The following is a 27,056-nucleotide window of genomic DNA, read 5'->3' on the forward strand; positions in this document are numbered from 1 at the left end:
CTCCAAGAGGCGCCCACATCTGTGCTTGTGGCGCGCTCGTGATCGGGGCCCAGGTGTGTGGAGGAGCCCCCAGGTGTGTTACAGGTGTGACCCAGTCGGGGCCCAGGTGTGTTCCAGGGCAGGGAGAGGGGTGCAGTTGCAGCCATCCAGGCCGTGGAAAAGCCCTCGAGAAGAGGATGAGCTCGGGAGGAAGCGAATCCCAGAGACTAACTCAATAACAGGCAAACCGGAGCATGCCAGTTATTCCAGTTGAGAGGAGCAAGACCCAGGGGGCCAGTTGCAGGTGAAGAAAGGAAATCAACCAGTCTGACTTCAAATAGAAGGTTTGCGAGAATACAGAAATAGGGTGATAACAAAATGCGCTCCTGGAAACTGGAAACTTTCAAGGGCTTTGGGGTAGAAATGGTGCGTTTGAAAAGATTGGTCAGGTCATAGGTGTGAAGACTGTTTTCTTTGTTGGCAGGTGCAGTTGCCTCCTCTGTGGCATCCTTCAGCATGGGGCTCACCAAGCAGTACCTGCGCTATGTCGCCAGCGCCGTCTTTGGCCTTATTGGCAGCCAAAAAGGTAATATTGTCTTTGTGACACTTCGCGGTGAAAAAGGACGCTATGTGGCAGTGCCAGCCTGTGAACATGTTTTCATCTGGGACTTAAGGAAAGGAGAGAAGGTAAGCCAGAAATCCACGAGGTTGACATGATTTAGTGGGTATTTGAGACTGGAGAGGCAGGAGAGGGAGTGCACTGATTTAGCATGCACAGATTCTTTTGGGTACGTGTCCCTAGAAGAGAATTTATTCCCCTTTGGGTCCAGACAGTCAAGTATCAAGTGTATTCTTGGCATTCTTCTACCCTAAGTTCTCAAAACCACAACCAAATAGGAACTTACCTCTTAGGAATCCTTTTGCAGTGATTTTTACTAGTAATTATTTGTAATCATTATTCCCAACATGTTTGTTTTTCTCTGCCTGTTCTCTATCTTTCAAGTTCTTCTACTTGCCCTCACAGCCAGCTATAAGATATTCAGCATGTGGGAGGTATATTATTCTTCTGTTTCATATATCTTTTCTTTCTTATACAGGTGAAGCCAAAAGTTATCAAACTAGGCTTTAATACTTTGTATGAATCTAAAATCCCTAGACTGACGACTTTTGCAAACCAAATAGAAGTATCTCAATCTTGTCTCACTGTGGCTCACAAAATATTAATACTTGCATAGTTGTCTCTCCCAGAGTCCCTTGGGGATAAAACCCTGTAGTAGTCTCTGTGCCATGCAGGTTGATTTCTTATAAGGTGGGACTCAGTTAAAGTAAGGTTTATGTGTATGACCCTTTATGGAAAAATCACTTGCTCTTGACATAGGAGAAGGACTTAGTAATTTATTCTGTTGCCTGGTAAATTTCTGCATATATTAGAGCCTGGAAAAAATAATTTTGCCCTTTCTGGACTGTTTCATTGCACAAATCATAATTCCTTCATTAAAGAACTTGAGAGGGATTATAGAGTTTTATTACTATTCAGAAGAGTGACTTTGAATTATTTATGCTGTTAATTTTACTAGATTACCCCAAACTTTTTCTTTAATGCAATGTCTTTGATTCCTATGATTTCAGATCCTTATCCTTCAGGGACTTAAACAAGAAGTCACTTGCTTGTGCCCCTCCCCAGATGGGCTGCACTTAGCTGTGGGTTATGAGGATGGGTCTATCCGAATCTTCAGCCTCCTGAGCGGGGAAGGAACTGTAACCTTCAATGGACACAAAGCAGCTGTTACTTCCTTGAAGTATGATCAGCTCGGAGGGAGATTGGCATCTGGGTCCAAGGTAAGACTTGAATAAGGCACCCAGACTTTGATCTGTAAAGGAGTGAAAGGTTTATGCCAAAGCAGATGGTTCACAAGAATTGTTGGCTGAAACGCGGGGCTCTCAGTGTTTGTATAGTTGGTAGAAATATTGTGTGAAAGATAGGTGCGAATTGGTTTCAGATATTAAAATGTATTCTAAAACCGTAATTTAAAATGTTTCATACTGATAAGGTAGTAATGCAAAATAGATTATTTTAGCCAGAATAATCTATTAATCTGCTAACTTTTAACAGAAAGTTAAAACTTTCTTCATGCTCTATACCAAAATAAGTCATAAATTAGAGACTTAGAGTGACATTTTAAGTAAACTATAAGATATGTAAGTATATATCTGATAGCAAGATGGAAAAGGACTTTCAGCATACTAGCAAAGAAAAACTATAAAGAAAAAGATTGATAGATTTGAATATTTAAATTTGAAATATTTGTACATTAAAAAGCAAGTTGGGGGGCAAAAACTAGAGAATATATTGAATATTTTCCATGTAAAAGGGAAAGATTAATATCATTCATCACCTGATAATTTATAATCAATCAGAAAATAAGACCCGGAGGAATATGAAAACATGAGCAGTTCTGAAGAGGTCCAAATGGCCGGAATCGCCAGAGGGCATGGATGAACTTGTGCATTGCTGTCCTGAAATGCCAAAAATATCAAATAAGCATGGAGGCAGCATTTTTAACTTGTGATACAGATGGTGGTTTTTGAGACTGATAATATCCAAGGTTAAGGGGATAGAAAACTGACCTTGTTATCTATACCCCTGGTGGAGTTAGGGCTTGGTGCCTGTCTCTGGAGGTCACCTTGATGTGTGAACTGCAAACTTTGAAAACAGACATACCTTTTAACTCAAGTTACCCTTCTTACTATTTATTCCTGTTGAAGATTTATGTATAGGGATATTCGATTTATATATATATATATATATATATACACACACACACACATATACACACATATATACATATAGATATATGCGCACACATACACACATATATACATATATATATGTGCACACATACACACATATATATACATATATAATAGCAAGAAATTAAATGGCTAAAATAGACAGATTTTTAAATAAATTATGGTGTCTCCTTAGAATTGATAATTATAAAAGTTAAAATTGATAACAGGATGTGGGAAAATAAAAATTTTAATGGAAAAAAGTAAGGGATTATGAAATTATATGAATAGCATCTGAATTTTCTAATAGGAAAATAACAACCCATTATATACAAAATATATACAAAAGAAATTTAACTGTACAAACAGAATTTGGTGATTCTATCTGAGTGGTAGAATGAAGTTGTAATAACGTCCTCTTTTTTTGGTATGCTTTCCATATTTTCTATAAGGCCACCATGCATTGCCTTTGTAATAAAAAAATTTACACTCCATTGTTTATCAAGTTACACCTTACTGTGGTTAAATTTTTTTTTTTTCCCTGGGCCTCCCTGGTGGCACAGCGGTTGAGCGCTGGGTTGCGAAGCTGCCCGTGGCCTCTGCAGCACTGGTTAGATCCTCAGCCGCTGGGCGTGGGTCCCACATGGTGCACAGACCTCTCCTGCTGCGCCCGCTGCTCCCCTCAGCAGTGTATTTCGTCAGTCTGCCTGTTCTGTTCCCCGCTCTGGCTCTGGTGAATTCTCTCACCTTCCCATGCTTCTGACTGTACCCAGTGCTTGTATAAATAAATAAATCTTAAAAAAAATTAAAAAAAAATTGTTTTTCTAAATTATGTGCTCTCTTTTAGGACACAGATGTTATCGTGTGGGATGTGATCAATGAAAGTGGCCTTTACCGTCTGCAGGGGCACAAAGATGCCGTCACGCAGGCATTGTTTCTACGAGAAAAGAACCTGTTAGTGACCAGGTAAAGAGATGCTGTTTTCCTTTCCAGTTCTTTTTTAAGTAGATTCATTGGAGATGGTTTCAAAAGGGAGTCTGCTCCCCCGACTCACTGCCCCACACTATACTCAGGCTCGTGTGCTACTTTCCTCTCCTACTCTCTGCTTTCCTCTCTCTTCTCTCCCCCGCCCCCCCGAATAGTATAAGACAAGAAGCTATAGATATTCATAGCATTTTTAAATTCCATTTTCTGATCTACTGTTATTTCCCCCGATATCAGCATTTCCATGTTCCTATGACTTTTGACTTGCCTTTAGTAGATTGAGCTTTGTCTTCTTTCTGGATCCTGGAAAGTCGGGAAAACAGAATCTAGAGTAGTCGGCAGAGGTGACTATCAGGTGTTGGAGCTACCCAGCTTTTTGAGAAGGCATTTTTAGGCCTTCTGACCATCTTATTAGGTTGAACCATTTGAAATTTCCATTTGTGTTGGTCAAAATAACCAGCAATTTCATACAAATCAACCTATTGCGATACCTGTTCCTAAGGGCCAGCAGCTCAGGACAGTGGGTCCTGTTTGGCCAGGCAGTTAGGAGAAGAACCACAGTGATGATTCAGAAATCATGAAAGAGCACAAAATGCTGTGTGAGTGGTGGGCTTGTTCCTGGAAACACCATGGAAAGTGTTACTTGCCAGGAAAGTAAATAGCACCATGAGGAGGGAATATATAGTGACTTTAGGAGCTATTTATGGGGAACTTTTAAGAATGTTGCTAACCGGCCTGATTTTGATTCTAGAAAGAACCACAAGCTGGTATATATATTTAGGAAATGAAGGTAATCTGCAATGATTGTAAGGAGGGAACAGGAATGGACAAAAGGACCAAATGAAGCTATTAAAACAGTTCAGGCAGTAGGACTTATGTACAGAAATGTATTGGAAGAAATAAAGGCTTAAAAACTGCACAGAAGAGGCATTTTCAGGACATAGACACCAACTGGACATGAGGTCTAAACTGTCTATGTTAGTAAGAAACAATGTTGATGCTGTGATGTTTAGAATGGTCAGTTACAGATCAAGCTCTGTAGTTATCGCTCTGAATTCAAAGTCACTTTAGTGCATAAAGATGAGACATTTATTTTGTACCTGAGAATAGCAACATGGAGAGTTAGGATGATGGATCCTTTACTTTTCTAAAGAACAGTCAAGTGCGTTAGACTTAGTTGCATTAGACTTCATTGCTATGTCTTTTCTTTTGGAAGAAGCAGTGAGTCCTTGATCTCCTTGATTCTTGTCAGTTTCACAATTCTTCCTAGTGAGGTTTGTTTTCTTCTTTCAGTGGGAAAGACACGATGGTGAAATGGTGGGACCTTGACACCCAGCACTGCTTCAAAACAATGGTTGGCCACCGAACTGAGGTACGTGCAGGGTCACGAGCTGGGGACATCACTGGCAATGCAGAAGGAAAACATGTCTTTCAGCTCCCAGGGATGATCACGTTATCGAGAGAGACAAGAAGGCCAGTGTAGCAGAAAAATGCTGGCTGTCGAAGCACGTACAGGTGCCCTGGCCTTTCGCAAAAGTTGACCTTCAACAAGTTTTTCATCCATGAATATGAGTTATTTTTAAATAGTCAATGTCCACTTTTATGATTGTAGGGGGGGTTAGTGAGACTTTGTGTCCAATGCCTGCCCAATGATATAAAAACAGCAAATTGTTGCCACCATAATATTATCTGAATAGTCTGTTCCGTAGAGATCAGGGAATGTGTAACAAAATTTTTGCATCCTTCTCTCTGCTCTATACATACCAAGCTTCTAAAAACAGATACAGGAATAATGAGGAGAAAAGCAAATTAGATTCTTTGTTGATCTGCAACACTACTGTTACTTTCAATGTTCAGTTTTTAGATATTTGAGGTTGGAAATCAGGCAGTAGATATTAATGGAGCACTTTTTGTTGGCTAGGTGCTGATAAAAGCCAAGGCCTATCAAGACTTAAAATCATCATTTGAGTGGATTTTAGTTGGGGTTTATGCTCAACATCCATTATCTAAATTTAAGGATGGGAGATTAAGAGAAAATGTTAGTTATCATGTGAACAATTCCAGCATCAGCCACATTTTCTTTCTAAAAGGGAGATTTTTCTTAATGCAGTTTGAAAGAGTTTCCTTAATACACTTTTCTTAGACCCTGAAAATACCAGAGATTTCACTACAGTATACTTAGACTTTGGGGATAGCATGTTATCCTAGAATCTTCTAGTCATATTATTTGAATCTTTTTAAAACTGTGCAGGTGTGGGGATTGGTTCTGGTGTCAGAAGAAAAGCGTCTTATCACCGGGGCTTCTGACAGTGAACTGCGAGCTTGGGACATAGCCTATTTGCAAGAGGTAATTACTTGTTTTGATCATGGCCAATATCACGTTTTTGCAGCTTCATAGGCTCACTGAATTTAGCATCACATGTAATCACTGAGTACTTCACATAGTGCCAGAGGGAATTCTGGTGACTCCAGCTGGTTCACATGCAGCTTCTAAACAGTCTTTTTCTTTATTATGTGCTCAGTTGCCCTCATTTACTTGAACCTGGAAGAAGGGTTGCTTTAGGCTTGTAGCTTCTAGTAATGCCAGTGTTTTGTTTGGGGATTTTAGCCTGATATTCCTGGGCTTTGGGTGTTCACAGATGGACTTCAGTGTATCTGTGACCCATCAAACAAAAATCGATGTAGAATTTGAGTTTACGAGTGTGTGTGTATGCATAATTTTTTTTTGTCTTTTTTTTTGGCGTAGAAGAACTTGGGTGGAAGGCAGAAGTGCAAGGTGGGGAGGGGAGAGGACTCACCAACACAGAGTGGGGAGCAGAACAGGCAGTGTATTTACTGAGGTACTTGGCAAAGGGGAGCAGCAGGAGAGGTCTGCTGTGCCCTATGTGGGTTAACTTCCTGGTCGAACTCAGGCCATAGCTGTGATAGCGCTGAGACTTAACCCCTAGGCCACCAGGGAGGCCCCCTGAATATGTATATTCTAAGATCTTTTTCTTACAACTTTTTCTTAGATATGCAAAAATTTCAGGTGGAAGAAGCCTGTGGATCTTAGGTGTAGCTGGATGCAGGTGGCGTGCGGTGCTAGTGCCAGGAGCCTCTGATGGTTTCTACACCAGTAGACTAGGGTTTCTTTTCTTTACTGAAGGAGAAAACATAACCAGTCTTCAATGCCCATGTCATTCTTAATGCCAATTTGAATCTCTCCCTCTAGAACATGGTAGACCTTTCACCGAGGAGGTTTTTCAAAAGCTAGACCTTGTTTCTTGTGTGTCATCATTTTTTCACCTTGTTATAAAACAACAGTCCATATGCTGTAGCATTAGTGGAGCTGGTGTAGCAAGTAGTATTTTGTTTTTGATGTAGTCGGTTTGTTCTGTTAATTCCGAGTGTTGAAGAGGTTTGATCAGAGAGGCCGCAGGAAGTTAAGTGGAAGTTACCAGTGGCCATAAGGAGAGGGTTGTAAATCGTTGGGGTTAAGCATCACCTCCTGGAACACATTTATTCCTGCTTCTATTTCCCCATTTTTATAAAACAGATGGAAGACCTAGAAGAACCAGAGCCCAAAAGAACTAAAGGGTCGACTTCTGGGATACAGGACACCCCTGAAGAAGATGGCACCCCGGAGATGGATGAAGCTCCTGAGGATGTAATTCATTTTTGTTTCTTATCTTCATTTGAGTTGAGGGGTGAGAAAAATGAGAATTGCCCGTTTTTAAAATTTTCATCATCGTAGGGACTATCGTTTTTTAGCTGTATTTCTTGGAATCATGTCTTTCCAGAGCTTCTGCACAACTTACATTTAACCTTCCTTCTCTCCTCTGCTCCTCCCTTAGCGCATCCTCACGTGCAGGAAAGCTGGCTCTATCATGCGGGAAGGAAGGGACAGGGTGGTGAACCTTGCAGTCGACAGGACGGGCAGGATTCTTGCTTGCCATGTGCGTACCAGGTTTGGAGAAAATGTCAAAGAGGAGGCTTTCAGAGATTCATTTTTCATTCGTTTTCAGTGTAGAGATCAGTTTTTATTTGGTCATGTTAATAATTTAGTATATGGACCTATAATCTCTAGTTTCCATTAGCATAATAGTCATAATGCTCTGTTATTATTAACAATTGGTGTTCTTGTTTTTAGCAACTGTTTATTTAATGCCTGCTTTTCTAAGCAATTTTAAAACATTAGCTTCTTACTTAGTCTTCAGAGTGGTATGTCTGATTTACAGTTGCGACAACAAATCAGATTAAGTTGTCCAAGGTGATATAACTCATAAGGGGAGAAAAATTGTTATTGTTTAGTTTGTACAGAGAATAAGCTAAATTACAAACAACCTGTCCTGGACTCAGACCAACTTTTGTCTTTCTAGGGGACTGATTCTGTTCTGGAAGTGTTTTGTATCCTCTCCAAAGAGGAAATTCAGAAGAAAATGGATAAGAAAATGAAGAAAGCTAAAAAGAAAGCCAAGTGTGTTTTCTTGACATTTACTTAATAAGTACCCTGGGTGGGCCACATATTGCTGACAGAAAACCATGAATTTTTAAGGAAATATTTGTCTCATTAGTAATTACTAAGTGGAGAAGATGTTGTGGATTAACAGCAGTCCAAGTTTTAAATTTCTGTTCAGTTGTACAGCTCTAGAGCTAACATGTTCTTGGTCTTGAACTTGGCCACACAGTACCAGACAGACTGCACAGATATTTAACAACAGTTTCTGAGCTAATTCCAAGAAGCTAGCATTGTGTCTATAATGGCAGCTTCCAAATACAGAAGGAAGCTGGGTTGCATATTGCTAAACCTTTGGGACTATAAGAAGGATGTATTGCACAATTACATAAGTGAAGTTTATAGGCAAGAGAGCCTTGAAATAGGTCACTATCACCTTGATTCCACCATGGTTGAAATTTATCATGTTTCAATGAAACAAGTTGTCTGACTTGGCAAATTTTTTGAGATCTGCTCTTATTTGACATGGTTTGATCAGTAATTGGAGGCTAATGGATTTTCTAAAAAGTCCCAGAGTTAGGAAAGTTTACCAGAGACATTTCAGTGGAATGATTTGAATTACAAAAACTTGCCCCAGCAAATTTTATGGATGGCTACATTCAGAATCTGCTTATTGAGGGTACCTGTTAAGCGGAAAAAATACTTTATATTTATGACATTCTATCACAAAGCATTTTCACATATGCTACGTTGTTGAATTTTCAGGTTAATACTGTGGTTAGTGATACTCCCGGGATCACACAACTTATTGGTCTTGGATCCAGAACTTGAACTCAGTTGATAACAAAGCTTCTTCTAGGAGAGTGATAGTGTGACACTCTTTCCTTCTTTGCCAACCCCCACCCCCCCCAGATTAAATTCTTCGAAAGGGGAAGAGGAAGATCTTGATGTCAATGTTGAAATGACTCTGCAAGATGAAATTCAGCGGGTGACTAATATCAAAACATCTGCCAAAATCAAGTAAGTAAAAATGTAGCATCTGAAGTAGCTTAAGTGTTGTAGAACTAGATAGTGAGCTGCAAAGCTGAACGGGCTTTTCATGTAGATGGGGGACATGAAAGCCTTTCTTCTAGCAAAAGTTAACCTCGTGAGCTAAGGTGGTAACCAGGCCATTTATGAATATTTCCTCATGCAGATCCTTTGACTTGATTCATTCGCCTCAAGGAGATTTAAAGGCTGTCTTCCTGCTGCAGAACAACCTGGTGGAACTGTATTCACTGACTCCATCCACGCCTGCTCCTCAGCCCGTCAGGATGAGCAGGATCTCCATAGGGGGTCATCGCAGTGACGTGCGGACGCTGTCCTTCAGCTCAGACAACATTGCCGTTCTCTCAGCAGCCGCTGATTCCGTGAAGATATGGAACAGGTCCGAGTAGGAAATGAAGCCTTCCGTAGCTCTATCCAGCTGTGTTTTCTTCCCTTGCAGTTAGTGTTTAGAGCCTTTGGTAGTGAATTACTTGCTTCTCAAAGTGCATCTTCAGTGCATTTTGACCACAGACCTGAGTGTAATGTAGAGCAAGTTGCCTTTTTGTATTCGGTACAAAGAAATGCCCGGATATTCCTTATCTGAAGCAGTACGTGGCTGGAGAAAGACAGAAACATACTCCCTATTCTTTGAATTCCAGTAGTGTCTTAGTGCTGCCTGGTAATTCACATCATTTCTCCTTCCTTCCTTCTCTTCCTCACACCTCAACTCATGGAAGCTGGATGATCTTGTGTCCTAGTTCACTGAACACATGGAATCATCTAGAAAATATTCATTCGTCCCCATAACATTTGCCAGCTTAGCTTTAGTGCTTTATTTCTTCTTTCTCTCAGGTCTACACTGCAGTGTATTCGCACGATGGCCTGTGAATACGCGCTGTGCTCATTCTTCGTACCTGGCGACAGGCAGGTGATCATCGGAACAAAGGTAAGCAGATTTTTTTCTTGGCTTTTGGAGGCTTTTCTCCTGAAGAGTCTCCAAGATGATGGAACAATCTATTCCCTTTTATAGCATATTGGAAATATACTAGAGCTGGTTAAGTGGGAGGGTGTTTATCGTCTTTGAGGAATTTTGTCGTTTTGTTTTCTTTGCATTTAAAAAAATCAAACCATATGTCAGATTATAAGGAAGAAAGTTAAAATCATTACCTTGAGATAAACATCGTAAACATTTTGTGGTCATACCTTCACACTTCTTCTGAACACATGCATCATTGTGCTTTATGGAGATAGAGGACCCATATGTTAAATGCTACCTGTCAGGTGTGGCAGATGGAAGCATTCAATAAAGACGAACCCACCAAGTCCTCATCACCAGCTGCAATCAGATTGGGTGTTGGCTGTGTGGGAAATGAGCAGGCGTGGATTTGGACTCAAACTCTCTCCCTTACAAAATGGGTAATTTGGAGCAAGTCACGTACCTTCTTAGTGTTTCCTTATCTACATGATGGGGTGCTGAGACTCGCTTTTTTAACAGTCAGATTTGCACCAAATGGGCCCAGCTCTTCGGCTTTCTGCAGACAGACCTTTGGGCTGTTAGTTAACCCCCTCAGGCTTGGTTTTATCATGTGAAATAATCCAAATAACCTACCTCTCAATATGCAGAACACTTAGCACAGAGACTGACACGCAAGGAATAAGTAAGAAAAGCTGACAGCAGAGTTAGCAGGATAGTAGCGACAGTAAAATGGACTAAGGTTTATGGAATGTTTTAAAAAGTGCTTTGCAAATAATTACTTGTCATCATTATCCCCATAAGCCAATGCTTCCTGTACATGATTTTTTTTTAAAATTAGAAAACCTACTCTGAAAGTGGTTTTTTTTTTTGTCCCCTCCCCCCAAAAAATGTAAAATAAGCTGGAAAGATACTAGGGTCATTGTCAGGGAATAAATGTCAAATTTCATTTAAAATTTCCCTCATTCCCTTGTTCATTCTTTTAACGAATACAATGGCGACAGGTTGATGCCATCAAGTCGTTTAACAGATGAGCAAAGAGACTCATGGGGGTGAATTCAGCAGTAGTCAGGGAGCTGGAAAGAGGCAGACCTGGGACTCAGGTCTTGTACTTACACTCTTCCTAGCGCATGTGCAGGGGCTGCCCTGGGGCTGCCAGGGCTGCCATGTGTGTTCAGCATGTTGTCCCCTGGGGTGTAGACTTGTGCTCCTCCCTCTAAGTACTTCATGGAGGAGGAAAAGAAAACTAGATTGAGAAGAGCTGATTAAGCATTTACGGTAGAGGAAAATCCACTTAAAGGATTGATTCAACTTTGAAAGGTTTTGCGATTTGCTGTTTACTATTTATTCTGATTTGCTTACAGTCATCACACTTACCTTTCAAAGTCAGGGAGCCAGTGGCAGTGACAGGAGTCCAGTAGGACAGGGTTGTCCTATTCCTCAGCTGTGCTCAGCGCAGACCCTGCCAGGGGTAACAACTGGGCAGCAGGAGGCTGGGTAGCACCTATTCATCTAGGGGGTGTAGGGAGCAAGCACAGAAGGTGAAGGGATTGCTGCTTGGCTATGAGTCCTTTTCTAAACTGATTTTTAAGCCCATCGTGGAAGTTGTAGATAGCCCATCATACCTGTGCATATTTTGTGTCTTCCTTAGACAGGAAAGCTGCAGCTTTATGACTTGGCTTCGGGAAATCTGCTGGAGACAGTGGACGCACATGACGGTGCCATGTGGGCTATGTCTCTCTCTCCCGATCAGGTAGGGAATCCAGAAGTGAAGGTCTGGACTCAGTCTTCCGGCTGCATTTCTCATTTCTTGTATCAAGCTTTACTTCTTTTGCTCATGGCTTCTTTAAAGCAAGCCTGCTTGTTGCCTAACACCTAGAGCTCACCCATGATGCTGTCTCATCAGCTGGCAGTACAAAGGGTGCTCACTATGGTGGATTCTTGGTCAGCTGCTTTTGGGCATCGGCTACCTGGCATCAGATTGTTTATCCTCATGGTCTTTTGCCAATGATTTGTGATACTTAAGAGGAGACATTTTCTTGGGAGATGTAATGCAAAGGAATGAGTAGACTTTTTTGCTCCCTCTTCTAGTTCGTGCATCTACAACTGTGTATATCTGGCATTTTATTTAAGCAAATAGGTCAGCCTTTTCAAATCAATGAAAGTGTACTTCCCTTCAGGCTATCACCAGGAGAATTCTATAGTTACCCTGGTAATGTGCTGCTGTTGCTCAGAATGTAGAGATATATTTTGATAATGCATTAAGAGACTGTGACCCATTCATTTGAATATTCTCAATGGTGCACCCCATCCATGGAGAGTATAGTACTTTTTGGTAAAAACAGAATCTGGAGCTTAGAATTGGTAATGCCATTTGGGAACAAGACAAAACATCCACCAACTTAAAAAAGTACTAGCTGACACACGTAGACTGTTGTCTTTCCCAACGCATTTTCACACCCAGCATGTCAATTATTTTTACAGTAGTCTTATACACTGGGTAACGTTTATCCCTACAACAAACTAAGAGTCATTAAAAGACAATTTCCTGTATTACAAATCTCTGAAGTGGCAGAATGACACTTGAGATCTGGTTTTCTGCCACCTTCTACACACTGACCCTTGGTACTGGGAGGCCACGTGAACATGTTCTAGGGAGGGACCTTGCTGAAGTAAAAAATACCCACCTGAGGTCAACACTTTGGACAAACTTACTTAGATTATGCAGTCTCTGTGTATTTGTCAAACTCCTTTCGCATTTGATAGCAAGGTCTTTGTTGCCTCCTTTGTTGGAAAAAAAATCCACACTACTCACTGAGTCTTCTCTCCTGATGCTGAACGAAAGCACAGCTAGAACGTTACCCCAGTGTCCATCTTCTGCTTTCCTCTCTGCTTAGAGTTCTTGAGTACGCTCCGTAGCAGCAGCCCCAAAAGAACAGTGAAAGGTTAGCGAGACCACATTTTTTCCTGATTCTTATCCCTTGTCACAAAATAAAAATGTCCCTTTATACTGTTTTGATGTGTTGTGTCTTTTTATCAATGTCTGTGCAACAATATTTTTAATTAAATGTCCTTTGATTTCAGCGTGGCTTTGTGTCAGGTGGTGCAGATAAATGTGTCATGTTCTGGGACTTTGAGTTGGTGAAAGATGAAAATAGTACCCAGAAGAGGTAAGTAGACGTTTTTGATTTGTTCAGTTTATTGGCATGAAAATGGGAAACCACTGAATGATCTTTTGACATGTGTATTACTGTTGAGCTCCAAGAGAGCTTTTGGGGTTTTTGTCTTTATTTGTGGGGTACTTACGATTTCTTTTCTCGATGCTTTCTGTGATATTAGACTCTCAGTGAAGCAAACCAGAACCTTGCAACTGGATGAAGATGTTCTGTGTGTCAATTACTCTCCCAATCAAAAGCTGCTGGCTGTGTCCTTGCTGGACTGCACTGTGAAAATTTTCTATGTTGACACGCTGAAGGTACCGGACTTCTGCCTGGAAGTGCTTTCTGGTGGACCTTAAGACTGTAGGCTGAGGCTCTAAAGAAGTGGGTTTGACTCTGCTCAGCAGTAGTGTGGTTTTTTTAAAAATTTGTGTGTCAGAACATCAGAGGTGGACTAGGGAAGCTAGAGTTTTCAAAGAATCCTTTGGTTCATAAATGTTGTTTAAAGCAAGTTATAGTTCATGTTTATAAAATCTGTGGACAGAAAATCCTGGCATAACTAGTGGTGTAAGAGCATTGCCAGGTGACCTGGGCAGTGATTCCACACTGGGCTGGACATCACGATCTTTGGGCTGCTATTTAAAATATACATTAGGGGACCCTACACCCAGAGAGTCAGTGGGACTGGCTTGTGTCTGGGAAGACTTGTGAAACAGTGCCCAGCTCTGCTATGTGATTCGGAGACCACCTCTGTGCTACATTCTGACCGAGACAGTAATCTTCCAGGGGTCCCGAGCCTACAATATTATGGTATTCCCAGCGAGTGCACACAGGGTCTGTATGCTGGACTGAGGACAGCCTGCCTCCAGTGGTTTAACTGTCTTTGAAAATACAGACATAAAACAACGCAGAACACTGTTTGACATTGGATTGTAGAGTTATATTTTAGATTCACTTATAAATTATGCCTGTATTCTGTAGATGTGTATTTTATACCCTTGGTATTTATTAACCAAATTCCTATTCCACTTACTTACATTCTTGTCTTTCATGTTCAGTTTTTTCTCTCACTGTATGGACACAAACTGCCTGTGATATGCATGGACATCTCTTATGTAAGTAAAGTTTAAAGAGTAGCTCAGTAGCAAGCTGCCTTTTCTTTAAGTAGACGCTTTCTCAGTTCTGGCTTGAGATCCTTATTTTAGGGTGATTTTTTTTTTTTTAACTCTATTGAATGTCTCCCCCCAAAGCATAAAATAATACATATTAAAACCATATCTTAAAAAATGTGTGTGTGTGTATGTGTGTTTTCAGAATATTTGACATATTTTATCTGAATTAATCCTCAGAGCGAACTTCTTGTGGTCTCTTCATCTAGCATTTTAGAAAGGCATTCCCATTATTTCTGAATGATAATGTGAGTGAGGAAGATAGAACTTGGTTTATGTCTGGGTAGTCACATATATAACATACATGTATATACTTTTGTGTATATATATATACACACACACATACACACACACTCTTTCGGTCTCTTCACTAAAATAGCATTTTTGCAATGTCTACTTATGACTAGGAGTAGCAATATATAGTTAAAAATATTGTCTAGTGTGGGTGAAAGGAATTGAGCCAGTGGTCTAGCTATCTACAATCAATACATGAGTAGTAATGATCTTTTCAATTTCCTCATGATATTTTCTACCATTTGAACTAGACCTTCCATTTGAACAGCTAAGAGAAATAGTGATAGGGAAGAAGGGATGAAAGCTCGATCATAAACATTCCTCTGGCTTCATTTTTCCCTTCTCTTTCCCCCTTCCTCTCTCCCCCAATACCATGCCAGAGATTAGAGGTTCTTTTTCCTATCTGTTTAGCAGAGAGATAACCTGTAGCATTGGAAAAACATTTAAGGGACAGAGTTCTTGCTTTCACTTAACAAGCTTTTTAAGTAGATCTATAGGTAAGAGAAGAATTTGGGACTCAGTGGGGGATGAAATTGATTTTTTGACATTAATGTTTTCAGATAATCAAGAAAACATGAATGTTTTCAGGTAATCGACTTCTCTTTCTTATAGGATGGAACACTGATAGCCACTGGCTCTGCTGACCGGAATGTGAAGATTTGGGGGTTGGATTTTGGGGACTGCCACAAGTCTCTCTTTGCACACGATGACAGGTAGTCTTTCCAGAGACCTCCCTTTGAGGTCGCCTATAAGAATCATTTCCTTTGAGCAATTTGTCTATTATTTAGTGTTCTCACACAGGCATAAATTGAAAGTTCTAAAATACAAAGTTGGGCTTGAAAACCTGCTATGTGAAAGCTACTGATGTGTGTAAGACTCTACTGATGGGGCATTTGATAACATTTGTATACTTCTCTTACCTTTCAGTGTGATGTACCTAAAGTTTGTACCCAAATCTCACCTCTTCTTCACTGCTGGGAAAGACCACAAGATTAAGCAGTGGGATGCGGACAAATTTGAACACATACAAACGCTAGAGGTAAACCCTGGCCCGACTCTGCTTGTCTGGTACTGAAGAACCAAATTTTAAGGCTGAGTGTTGACCGCCCACTAGTGTAAGCACGTGGCGGTCTATGAACGCCATAGTCATTCTCAGGCTTGTGACTGTTTCTTTTCTCTCCAGGGGCACCATCAAGAAATATGGTGCTTGGCTATAAGCCCCAGCGGAGACTATGTCGTATCATCGTCCCACGACAAATCTCTGAGACTTTGGGAGAGAACGAGGGAACCTCTTATCCTTGAAGATGAAAGGGAAATGGTGAGGACTTCAGGCCTGGTTACAGATGTGCTAGTGGGACTCTGACAGGCGGTCCCAGTTGATGTCCTGCCTGGTGCAATCACATCTCCTGTCATTGCAAATCCATTACCAGTGTCACCATTCGGCAGCCAGACATTCACAAGATGCCCTTAGGGGTTATGCTTTGAAAGAAGCAGCTTTTCATTGTCTCATTTTGCTCCACAAATACAGACCATGTGTTGTTTTTTTCCCTTTGAATTAATTCACATTTATCTCTTTGACAGGAAAGGGAAGCCGAATATGAAGAGAGCGTGGCCAAAGAAGACCAGCCAGTAGTGAGTAAATCTTCGGGACACAAAGATTGTGCGTTATAATTATCTTAGTGGAATTTACTATAATTTGAAGAATATTTAATGGAATTAGATTTAGGGCTAGATTCCAGTTATCACTAGCTGACATGACAATCTGTACTTCTTTTTAGTCAGTCATCTGTCCCAAGATAGTATTTAACTCCATGTCCTGATATTATGGGACAAATGATTTTTTTTAAAGGAGACTTCGGGAAATCTCATGTAGAACAACAATGAAAGCCAAGAAATTTGACAAATTGGGCATTCTCTAAACATTTGTAGAGCAGGCTGTTTTTACAAAAGTCTGTATAAAATACTTAACAGTGTCTGGCACTTGCTAAGCGCTTGATGTAGCTGATAACATTATGTTCCATTAGCCTAAAATAATAATGACTTTTATAAGTAAAATCAGTTTATGGACTCTTTAATGTCTGTCAACAGTATTGTTTAAGGATCTCTGCTTCTCACAGGTCCCAGGGGAGACTCAAGGTGACAATTACTTTACTGGAAAGAAAACTATTGAGACCGTCAAAGCAGTAAGTTGATACAGAATGTAGTATCTGAAATTTTTAGTAGGATTCCAACTACTGAGTTTAACTCCTTATCAACCAAATAGCCCCTTTGTGGCAAAATGTATTCACTTTGTAGATGGAGACCATAACTTGACTTCCTCTGTTGTACCCAAGGACAGAGCTGGTGCTAAATTTGCTTGAAGAGGGCATGGTTTCTAGAAAGGAAAGCTTGATATCCTGAAAGTAGCACCTTTCAAGTCTTCCTTGAAGCTGCCCTATTTGACTTTTCCACACGCCATCTCACCTGAATTCATGACCCTCAGTCTCCTTCCTGTAAATTACAAGAAAGAAAGAAAGAAAAACCAAAGCTTCCTTGAAATGCTGTTTGGCACTTCAGTGGCCCATCTTTATTAAACTGATTCAGGCCATTTCATTTGTTAACTCTAGTCAGGCCTTCCAGGTGCAGTGTTCTGGGATGGTGGGGTGGTTGGATGATTTCTGTCCTTTGTCATTCTCTGTGTAGGCTGAGAGGATCATGGAAGCGATTGAGCTATACCGAGCAGAAACTGCAAAAATGAAAGAACACAAAGCTATTTGTAAAGCTGCAGGAAAAGAGGTGAGGTGGTCCATGCAGTTAAGATCTGAGAAACACTTTAAATAGAGATTCCTGAGAAGAGAACCATTTTAGGATTGGTTGACTCAGATCAGGAAATAATAAATGTAATAGAATCTTCTCTAATTCAAATTTTAGAAGGATGGTGTTGGGAGGGTGTTGGGGATGAGCAGAATGGGTGAAGGTCAAGAGAATAAGTCTGAGAGTTAACTGTGGTGAGAGGTGGTAACTGGACTTAACGTGGTCACTGCCAAACTTACACAAATACTGATTCCTTGTTACACACTTGGAACTAAAGTAATGTCAATTGATAGGCGATAAAAATCAGAAAGAATTGAGGGACTGTGGAAAGAAGTAAGCGTGGTCTTAAAAAAGGATAGAAATTATAGATGGAGGTAACTGCTATACTGAGTAAGGACTCATGCCCTGCTTCACTTGGGAGGCAGTGTAACCGGTTCAAATTTCTACATGAAGTGTGTCACCACACTCATTGGTGAGCACTGCAGAGACTAAAAGGCCTGATAATTTTTTTAATAATCTTTAGCCTCTCTTTCCTCTTGTCAAAATAAAGTTCTGTTACCAGCCTGTCTGTCACAGGTACCATCAAAGTCTCATTTTTAATAATTTGCCTTAAATATATTTTCCTAGGTTTCTCTTCCCATCCACCCTATCCTGATGGCTCATGGCAATATCTCTGTGAGTAGAGCATCTAACAGTTTCCTCTGGGTTATTCAAAGGTTTCTATAAGGAGCAAGAGAGGAAAGAAAGAAGCATTATGATTGGAGCGTGGATGTATTGGGAAATAACTTCTTTAAAACTCTTCTCCCGATTGGTAGTATCTTCTATCTTGTGTTTCTAAAGGACCATGCTGGTGTAACTTTTCATTCGGCCCTTTGGTTGCACAGGCCTGGTGTTCTTCTATTAGTGCTTGCTTGTCGTCAGTATCCAAAGCCCTCTGTAGATGCTGTTTATTTAGATGACTTTCGAGGGTTTGAAGGATAAGTTGACACAGTCAGTGAGATAATGGGGAGAGGGAGTGGGGTAGAAGCAGTGCAGCTGTGTCCACTCGGTACTTTACATGCCTGTCTCATTCATCACAATCATCAGGAGAGTCATTGGGTCTTCACGTTCCAGAAAGGAGCATGGCCTAACTTATAGACAGAAGATAAGTGGCAGAGTTGGATCGTAAATGCAGATCTAACTAATTGTAGGCCCAAGTGTGCCTTGCCACTTCCAAGCACTGTTTTCAAGTGAGAGAGGGGTCGTCCTGTTTTTCAGGAGATGGGAATTAGAGAGATTCGGTCAAAACTAACAACTAACGCAGTATCCTTCCTTTATAGCCTGCAGCTTACGTGTTGGAGATTTTGAAAGGAGTCAAGTCAAGGTGAATCCCAGCACACAATTATGATCAGTGTCAGCTGACAACCTTTATCAAGAGCCCATCTGAATATGAAATAGACAAAAATTATAATGAATGGTTATCTTCCTTATAAGTTTAACTATGCCAAAATTTTGATGAAAAATAATTCGTTAGAATGCTCTTTTTGAAGTAGAACTGGGCAGCTCTTCCTGAAATATGGAAGAGGAGACTGAAGGATAGATGGTCATGTAGATAATTAAATGTCTATTGGGAGGTTCCAGCTTTGGAATTTGGTTATATACTTCCTTTGGCATATTTTTCTGTGTACAGACACAGTTGGAATCATATTGTAGCCAATTTTGCATCCCCTTTTTCACAGAATATTTCCTGAGCATTTTCTTACTATTTTTCAAAAGTACATCGTTGAATCCATTCAAGATATTCCATCGTAAAAGTAATTATTAGACGTTGCATCAGTTCTTGTTTTGCTATCACTACTTTAGTGAACAAACACCTTCACATAGAAATTTTGGTCATCGTGATTATTTTTCTTGAAATAAGAGCCCCTAGCAGTCTAGTCACTGAATAGTGGCTGAGCTATTTTCTTCTAACCCAAAATGATCTGGTGCAAAAGTCAAAATGAAAGTTAAAGAATGGAAAAGGTGAGCGATAGAGACCCAGGCAAAGGCAGGAACATGCGGATTGGACCTCTGCACTGAACTAGCTACTTCTCGGGAACTTTCTAAAGGTTTATGGTGCTGAGTCACTTTCCAGAGGGCTTGTACTAATTTTTGAACAGGACTTTAAAAAAAAAAATTCTGAAAGGGTCTCCCTGGTGGTGCAAGGGGTTAAGCACCGCACTATGAAGCGATCCGCAGCCTCTACAGAACAAGTTCAACCCCCGGCCCACCAGGGAGCTACCCACATGGCGCAGCAGACCTCTCCTGGCTCGCCTGCTGCTCCCCTCAGCAGTGTATTTCAGTCAGTCTGCCTGTTCTGCTCCCCACTCTGTCTCTGGTGAATCCTCTCACCCTCTGCATCTCTGGCCTGTGCCCCAGCTCTTGTATGCATAAATAAATAAATCTTTAAAAAAAATTTATGAAAATTAGAGAGGGAAGAGGTGGTATTATATTATTTTCATTTCTTTTGATTTTAGTGAAGTTAAAATTATCTTATTTGTGAGTCACTTGTAATTTTTCTCTGTGAATTTTTAGTTATTTCTCCTTTCTCTAACAGGTTTTAAAAGTTCTTTATGCCTTTTGAATATATTTTTTGAATATTTTTCTTTTTGTGATATACCTTTTTATTTTATTTGTGAGTTTAACCTACTGAACGTTCCGTTTTTTTCTTAATAAATCACAGTATCTAAATATAGCCTTAACAAGAAATAAACAGAACCTATCCCAGGATAACGATGAAACTTCACTAGTGAAATGTAAAAAGAAATTTAGATTAATGGAGGTAACATGCATTTCCCGATGGGAAGGTTCTGTTTTAAAAATTTAATTATAAATCGTAAACTAATTTATAGGTTTGTGCCCCAATTGAAATCCTCTTGAGATTTCAAATTAGGATCGATTAAATGATTCAAGTAAAGTAAAACAAGCCAAAACCGAACAAGAGGGAGTTATCCTGAGATTAAAAAACTACAAAATAAGCAAAATTAAAACAGTACAGAATTGTTGTCAGAATCAATTGATTATTAAAACAGACTCAAAAGCGCTGAAAAAGAAGGGCTCAGTAAGTGATAAAAGAAGTCTCCTATAAGAATAGAGAAATTAGAAAAATGATTGGAGAAACTGGCTACCTGGGGAGTGATGGTAGATTCTCCTACCATGTCATGCACCAAAATATGTCAGACAGATTAAAATATTAAAATTAAAACATTTGAAAAAAAGAGAACCATTTCAAATACAGAGAAATATTTAAATGACTGAGTATAAAAACAGTAGAAAAAACAGCAGGGGAAAGTATTTAAGATTTGACCAAGAAAGGTGGCATTTTTAATGTGTATGTTTTTCTTTTCAGTGAGCTGGAGGAATCGCTCCTCGTGCTGCCTTTCTCTTACGTCCCTGACGTCCTCACGCTGTTGAATGAATTCATCCAGCAGGGCACTGACATTGAACTCCTGTGTCGGTGCCTCTTCTTTCTCCTCAGGTAACCTCCTTCCCCCCGGAACAGGCACCTGCTCAGCCCGACTGCCCCACGGCAGCTACACTGAGCTGTCACTGCTCTGGGATTAAGAAATCTGCCGTTTCATGTTTAGAAACCGTTCTGGAACTTCAGAGCTCTCTGACACAGTTACTTCTTGCCCCTCGGAAGCAGCCTTGTCCTTAGGACACAGTGGGGCCGGCTCTTTGATTCGAGAGTGTATTGATGCCAGTGCAAAGCCCCAAGTCGCCCCGCTTGCCAAGCCCTGCTGTTGTGTCTCTCTGGAAACCCCCTACTGAACAGCTGAGTTGCCTCATCTGCTGTTTCTTTCCAACTGTTTAAGCTAAATCGTTTTGTCCTTAGAATAGCAATTTAAGGAACAGTGGAGTTAGTCTCCAGGTCTCCGCAAATGCAAATGGAGAAGTAGGGGCGGATACAGAAGGAACAAGAAACATAGAAGGAAATAAGTTCATTAGCATATGTTCTTAAACTGGCAAAACAAAGAATAATTCTTAGAGTCTTTGAAAACCACACTGGTGACCAGAGGGCAGGGAGGGGCTGAGGAGGGGCTGAGGGGATCAGTGCGATAGGGTTGAGGCCTTGGAGAGTTGCTGGGGCCACATGGTTATGTAAACTAGTGTCAAAATAATGAAACCTGGAAAAAAAAAAAAAACCTTAAATATGAAGAAATGTTGGTACTGTGTAATTGAGAAGGATGTGTTTATAAAGCCTTTAGGACATATTTTTGTTTCCCACAGCCTGCAGCCTCCGGCTGTGGTAGTAGGCAGCGGGCACTGAGCCAAGCTGAGCATTGTCTTACAATGCCATTAAAACAAAATAGGGCCTCCCTGGTGGCACAAGGGGTTAAGACTCAACCTATGAAGCTGTCTGCAGCCTCTCCAACATGAGTTCGATTCGCTGGCCAGGGAGCAGTTGCCCACATGGCGCAGCAGACCTCTCCTGACTCGCCCACTGCTCCCCTCAGCAGTGTATTTCAGTCAGTCTGCCTGTTCTGTTCCCCACTCTGTCTCTGGTGAATCCTCTCACCCTCCGCATCTCAGGCCTGTACCCCAGCTCTTGTATGCACAAATAAATAAATCTTTAAGAAAAAAAAAAAAGATGACAAAAACTGGCCAGCCAGGACCAAGTAGCTAGATGATATAGGAATATTTAGTGAATCGATGGGTTTTTGTAATTGTTAACCCTCCCCTACATTTCTTCTATCTCTCAGAATAGTAGCAAAAAAAAGAACCATGTTTATATTCTCTTGCCATGATTATGCTTTTGAGCGATTTGGGAACATGTAAATTCACGCTAATGCTCTGGCTGCAGGTTCTTATTGCCGTGCACGTGGGCTGAGGAGTCAGGGCCCCTGATACTGAGGGAAGCACCGTGAATGTTTCTGTCAGGATTATGGGGGATGCTGCTCCAGGAGATGTGGGTGGGGCGGTGAAGGGGAAAAATGCTTCGAGGGCATTTCAGCTTTCCAGGTCAGACTTTGACTTTCTAATCAGTGACTGTCTATTTTGCTGTGGCTTCATTAGAAGTATTAGTTGTATATTTATGTCTCAGAAGGCTCATTTTCTCTCTGAGCTTTCCATCAAATGCCATTTTCAGAATCTGTGACCACCTGGTATATTGTTGGGTAAAGTGCCAGCTGTTACAGGTTCAGGATGGTATTTTTAAAACTTATCAGACAGAACTGAGTAGGGAAGAAATTTCTTGAGCTTTTCTTTCTCTAGCAGCACTCCCACGTCGTGGTGAAATATCTTGTTTGGTTTTGATATTGATTTGCGATTTCTGGAAGGTGAGAGTAGAACCAGACCTTCCACCCCTATCTGCAGTATAACTGTTTTAAATTTCTATTAGGATTCACTTCGGGCAGATCACCAGCAACCAAATGCTTGTTCCAGTGATTGAAAAATTAAGGGAAACTACTATTTCACAAGTCAGACAAGTCCGGGTAAGTGTGTCTGTAGAGATGCGGTGATGAGGGGAAAATCAGAGTGTGCCGTAGAAGTATCTTAGTGTGGGCTTGTCCTTGGCACTGTTTGGGACAAGCTTTCTCACTGGAGCTGGTGAGGATGGGGGTGGCGGGTGGGGAGGGAGAAAACAGAAGAAGAAAAGGTCTAGCCAGGGAAGGCTGACGGCGCTGAAGCTCCGGCTCCCCATGTCTCACAGTCCTACCCCGCGGCTGACCGTGTGTCGAGACGGTGTGTTTAATCTCCTGGATTCCTCCCGCAGGACGTTATTGGCTTCAACATGGCAGGTCTTGATTATCTCAAGAGGGAATTGGAGGCAAAAAGTGAAGTGATGTTTTTTGCTGATGCTACCAGCCAGCTGGAGGAGAAGAAGAGGAAGAGGAGAAAGCGGGAGAAGCTGATTTTAACGGTGACTTAGGACAGAAATGTGGGGCCTTTTTCTACTGGTTCTCTGAGAGGACTTGCAAGTGGGCCACGGGAGAGCTGGTGTCATCGGAAATAAACACGAGACAGGCCGTCGCGTTGCAGAAGACGTCAGGTTTGGGGTCCAGCTTTGCCTGTGGGAATTCCCATGTGGGACTGCAGCTCTGTTTCTTGAACTTAAGCGTCTGACTTGTTGAAAGGTTTGTTTAAAGGCTCTTAATATTGAGCTCTTTCCTGTCCCTTCTAGCAGGGAGCAAAGAGTCTTTTTTTCTAACTAGGTATTTATTCACTGGAGTTGTACTTAACATTTCAAAATTTTTCTTATTTTTTTATGGCAAAAGATGTGTTGGGTGACTTGTTACCTGTTAGGTTTTACCCCCTACTATAACAGCCGAATGCATAACTGATCATCGTCTGCCCATAAATGCAGAGTCATGGACTTACAGAGCTTAAATGCACCAGAAAAATGATCTGGAACAGCCTTAGACTTTACCTCCTGCAGGTTGTTTTACCTGTATATAAGAATACCATAATTGCAAACTTCATACTTCTCTAAAACAGTTGTTTCTAATTAAAGAGTATTCAAGCTGCGATTCTGGGTGACTGCACTGTACACACACATGCATGCACACAGATGTGGAAGGAATTTGGGGAGGTGGAATGTTTTAGGAAAAGAAATTGACACCTACGTTGGGCCTGGTCTTGCTTTTATTAAAAAACTTGGGAAGTTTTTAAATCCCTAATTCAACCATCTAGTTACAGTTCTATTGAGACTTTCTAGTTTAGAGTCAGCTTCAGCATTTTGTGTTTACGAATTTGTCCATTTCATGTCAGTGACTGTGTTGTACCATTTTCTTCTCAGTCTGCAAAGAGCTTTGGTTCTTGTGGCGTGGCTCTCTGTCCCAAACCACGAGTCTGTTTGTTCCTTAAGCAAACAGTCCCTGAAGTGACATCAGGAATATGTTAGTGTCATATGTTGGACAGAATGAGAGGGGAGGGACTTTCGGCCTAGCCTGAGAGAATAGGATGCCATTCTAGGTGCCTTCCAGTCTGAAGAATCAACTTTTTCTTCAGGAGGCTGCTCCTGCTACCAGGGAAAGGAACTGTTCCATTCTGGAAAGCCGTCTTAATTTCTGAGGAGAACAAAAGGCTGAACCTGTTGGTGTTTTTCTACAGTTGTTCGTCAGAACATAAAGAAGTCGCAGCCTTTCCCATTAACATTTTGGATGGTTGCAAACCCTAACAAGTTCCGGGGGGCACTTAGATGTACATGTCATCAAGTACTGCTCTTGCTACACTAATCAGAGAGAAGGCGGACTTGTGGGAGAAGGAGTAATGTGTATGATTAATAGCTGAATTGTCATTCTTGTCAGAAAACTTAAAATTCCTTAATCCTAGCGGTTTGAGGTTAACAAATCAATTAAAAAATACCAGGCCAAGCAAATTTCTGGTTATTAAGACAGCACTTATTGGCTTAGTCAGCTACTGGCTACCTATGATACTTAGTACAAAAACTATTTAATGAAAACTATCTCTACAAATGAAGCGTGGTACTGATAGAAGCAGGCGGTGCCACGAAAGCTCCTGCATGGTTTATTAGTAGTAAAACATCTAAGTGTATGAAAATATAAATATGGATTTTATATATGTGTGTGTGTATGTTTAATGTTTAGGTATTTAATATATACTTATGTTTTATATAAGCTTAGATGATACATTCGTAACAAGAAGTATAGACTGAATAGCCTGAACATTCCCTATCTAGCAGTAGGTGTTGGGTAGCATACTTGGTATTCAGTTGCTTCTCAGTGGCACATGTCCTAAGTCCTATCTCCAGCAGAGAATGTGCAACAGTGACCAGAGAGGCAGTGGTGTCTGTCACTGGATAAAGAAGTTAGTCAAGATGAGGTTATACTACTTGAGGGTGGGCCTGAAATCCAATGACTGTTGCTTACCCTATAAGAACACCATGTGAGGACATACTGGGAAGAAAGTCATGTGACAAGAGGTAGAATTGGGATGACAGGGATGTAGCCACAAGCAAAGGAACAGCCAGGATCACAGCTCCCACCAGAAGCTCAGGAGAAAGGCCCAGGATAAATTGTCCCTCAGCCTCCACAAGGAACCAACCCTCAGATAGCTTTGGTCTAATACAAATTTCTGGTCTCCTGAACTGCAAAAGGATACATGTTTTAAACCCCTCAGAGTGTGCTAATATGCTGTGGCAGCAGCACCAGGAAACAGCAGATTTTGGTATGAGAAAGTGAGGAGCTGCCATAAAAGATACGGAAGTAGCTTTGGAATTGGCCAATGAGTAAAGGCTGGAAGAATTTTGAGGTACATGATAGCAAAAGGCTAGATTTTGAAGAGACTTGATAGACATATGATCATAAAAGCAATTTTGCTGAGGTGAGGATAGTAGAGAAGGTTTCTATTAGCTTCTATACCATGAGCAGAACATTGGTGGAAATAAGAACATTAAAGATGCTTCAGGTGCAATGTCAGACAGAAATGACCAGCTGAGCCCTGGAGGAAAAGAGGTCCTTCTTATAAAGTGGCAGAAAGATTGACTGACTTGCGTTCTGCTTTTGGATAAAAAGTAGAACTTGTAAACAATGAACTTGAATGTTTAGCTGAGGTGTCCAAGCAAAATATGGAAGCTGTGACCTGGTCTCTTGTTTATAGTAAAATGTAAGAGGAAAAAAGAAATTGAGGAAGGAACTGGTCAGCAAAGAGGAACTGGAACCTGATGATTTGGAAAAATCAGAGCTTATCCACATTGCCAGATGCCCACTCCGGAGAGATCATCAGGGGTGTGGCTGGAAAACCCACCGAAGAGACATGGCTAGCGACCTGTGAACACGATCATCCCAGCAGAGCCAAGAGTAGAGATGATCCAGGAGGGACCTGTGGAGAACCTCATGTCTAAAGGCATAGCACCCACTGGAAGTTTCCAGAATGTTGTAGCAACAGAAACACTGCCTGCCTGGCTTGAGGAGGACAAAGATTACAAAATGAAGGGAGATACTCAGATTTGGGGGATTCTTCAAGCGGGAAATGGGCTACTCAGAGGATGCAACTGCCTCCCAGAGAGGCTAGCGCCAACAAGGCCTCGGAGGGCCTACAGGTGGAGGCTCGTAAAGGCTCTGTGATGCCCAGAGGGCAGATCAAGCCCTGAAGGATTATTCTAGGTCTACGAAGCCTCTGGAAATGTGCCCTGCTGGCTTGCAAACTTGCTTTACCAATGACTCCTTAACGCCTTTCCTTCTCCTCACTTTGGAATGTCTGTCCTATGCTCGTCCCACCGATGTCATTTGGAAGCTGACAAGGTTGTCTAGTGTCACAGGTCAACAGATGAAGAAAAAACCGGGATAGGTAGAGTCTCACCCACTTCTGATTTAGATAATGAGATTTAAGCCTTTTTGAACTGAGATTTGATGAGATTTTTGTATGGATAGCTGGGACTGGAATTGGTCAACACTTGGAATGTTGGGATGGGGTGAGTGTACTTTGTGTGTGGGATAGATGTGAATTTGGGAGGGCCAGGGGGTTCATTATAT

At 41.1% G+C, this 27,056-nt stretch overlaps 1 protein-coding gene across 1 annotated transcript; it reads left to right on the forward strand.

The window, feature by feature from the left end:
• Positions 1 to 495: 495 nt before the first annotated feature.
• On the forward strand, positions 496 to 23,491 carry WDR3 (WD repeat domain 3; the record flags this gene model as incomplete). The annotated part of the gene is made up of 26 exons (XM_084243108.1): positions 496 to 666; positions 1,609 to 1,818; positions 3,617 to 3,735; positions 5,047 to 5,125; positions 6,005 to 6,100; positions 7,289 to 7,399; positions 7,587 to 7,688; positions 8,112 to 8,209; positions 9,101 to 9,208; positions 9,384 to 9,614; positions 10,067 to 10,160; positions 11,839 to 11,940; positions 13,272 to 13,357; positions 13,527 to 13,662; positions 14,404 to 14,460; positions 15,421 to 15,521; positions 15,736 to 15,847; positions 15,992 to 16,126; positions 16,390 to 16,440; positions 16,926 to 16,991; positions 17,491 to 17,583; positions 18,229 to 18,276; positions 18,921 to 18,964; positions 20,969 to 21,097; positions 22,961 to 23,054; positions 23,336 to 23,491. 26 exons carry the CDS (start codon positions 496 to 498, stop codon positions 23,489 to 23,491), a joined length of 2,829 nt encoding a protein of 942 aa, XP_084099234.1.
• Between the last annotated feature and the right edge of the window lie 3,565 nt (positions 23,492 to 27,056).

Source organism: Talpa europaea, assembly GCF_964194135.1.
Source record: "Talpa europaea genome assembly, chromosome: 9".
NCBI lineage: Eukaryota > Metazoa > Chordata > Mammalia > Eulipotyphla > Talpidae > Talpa > Talpa europaea.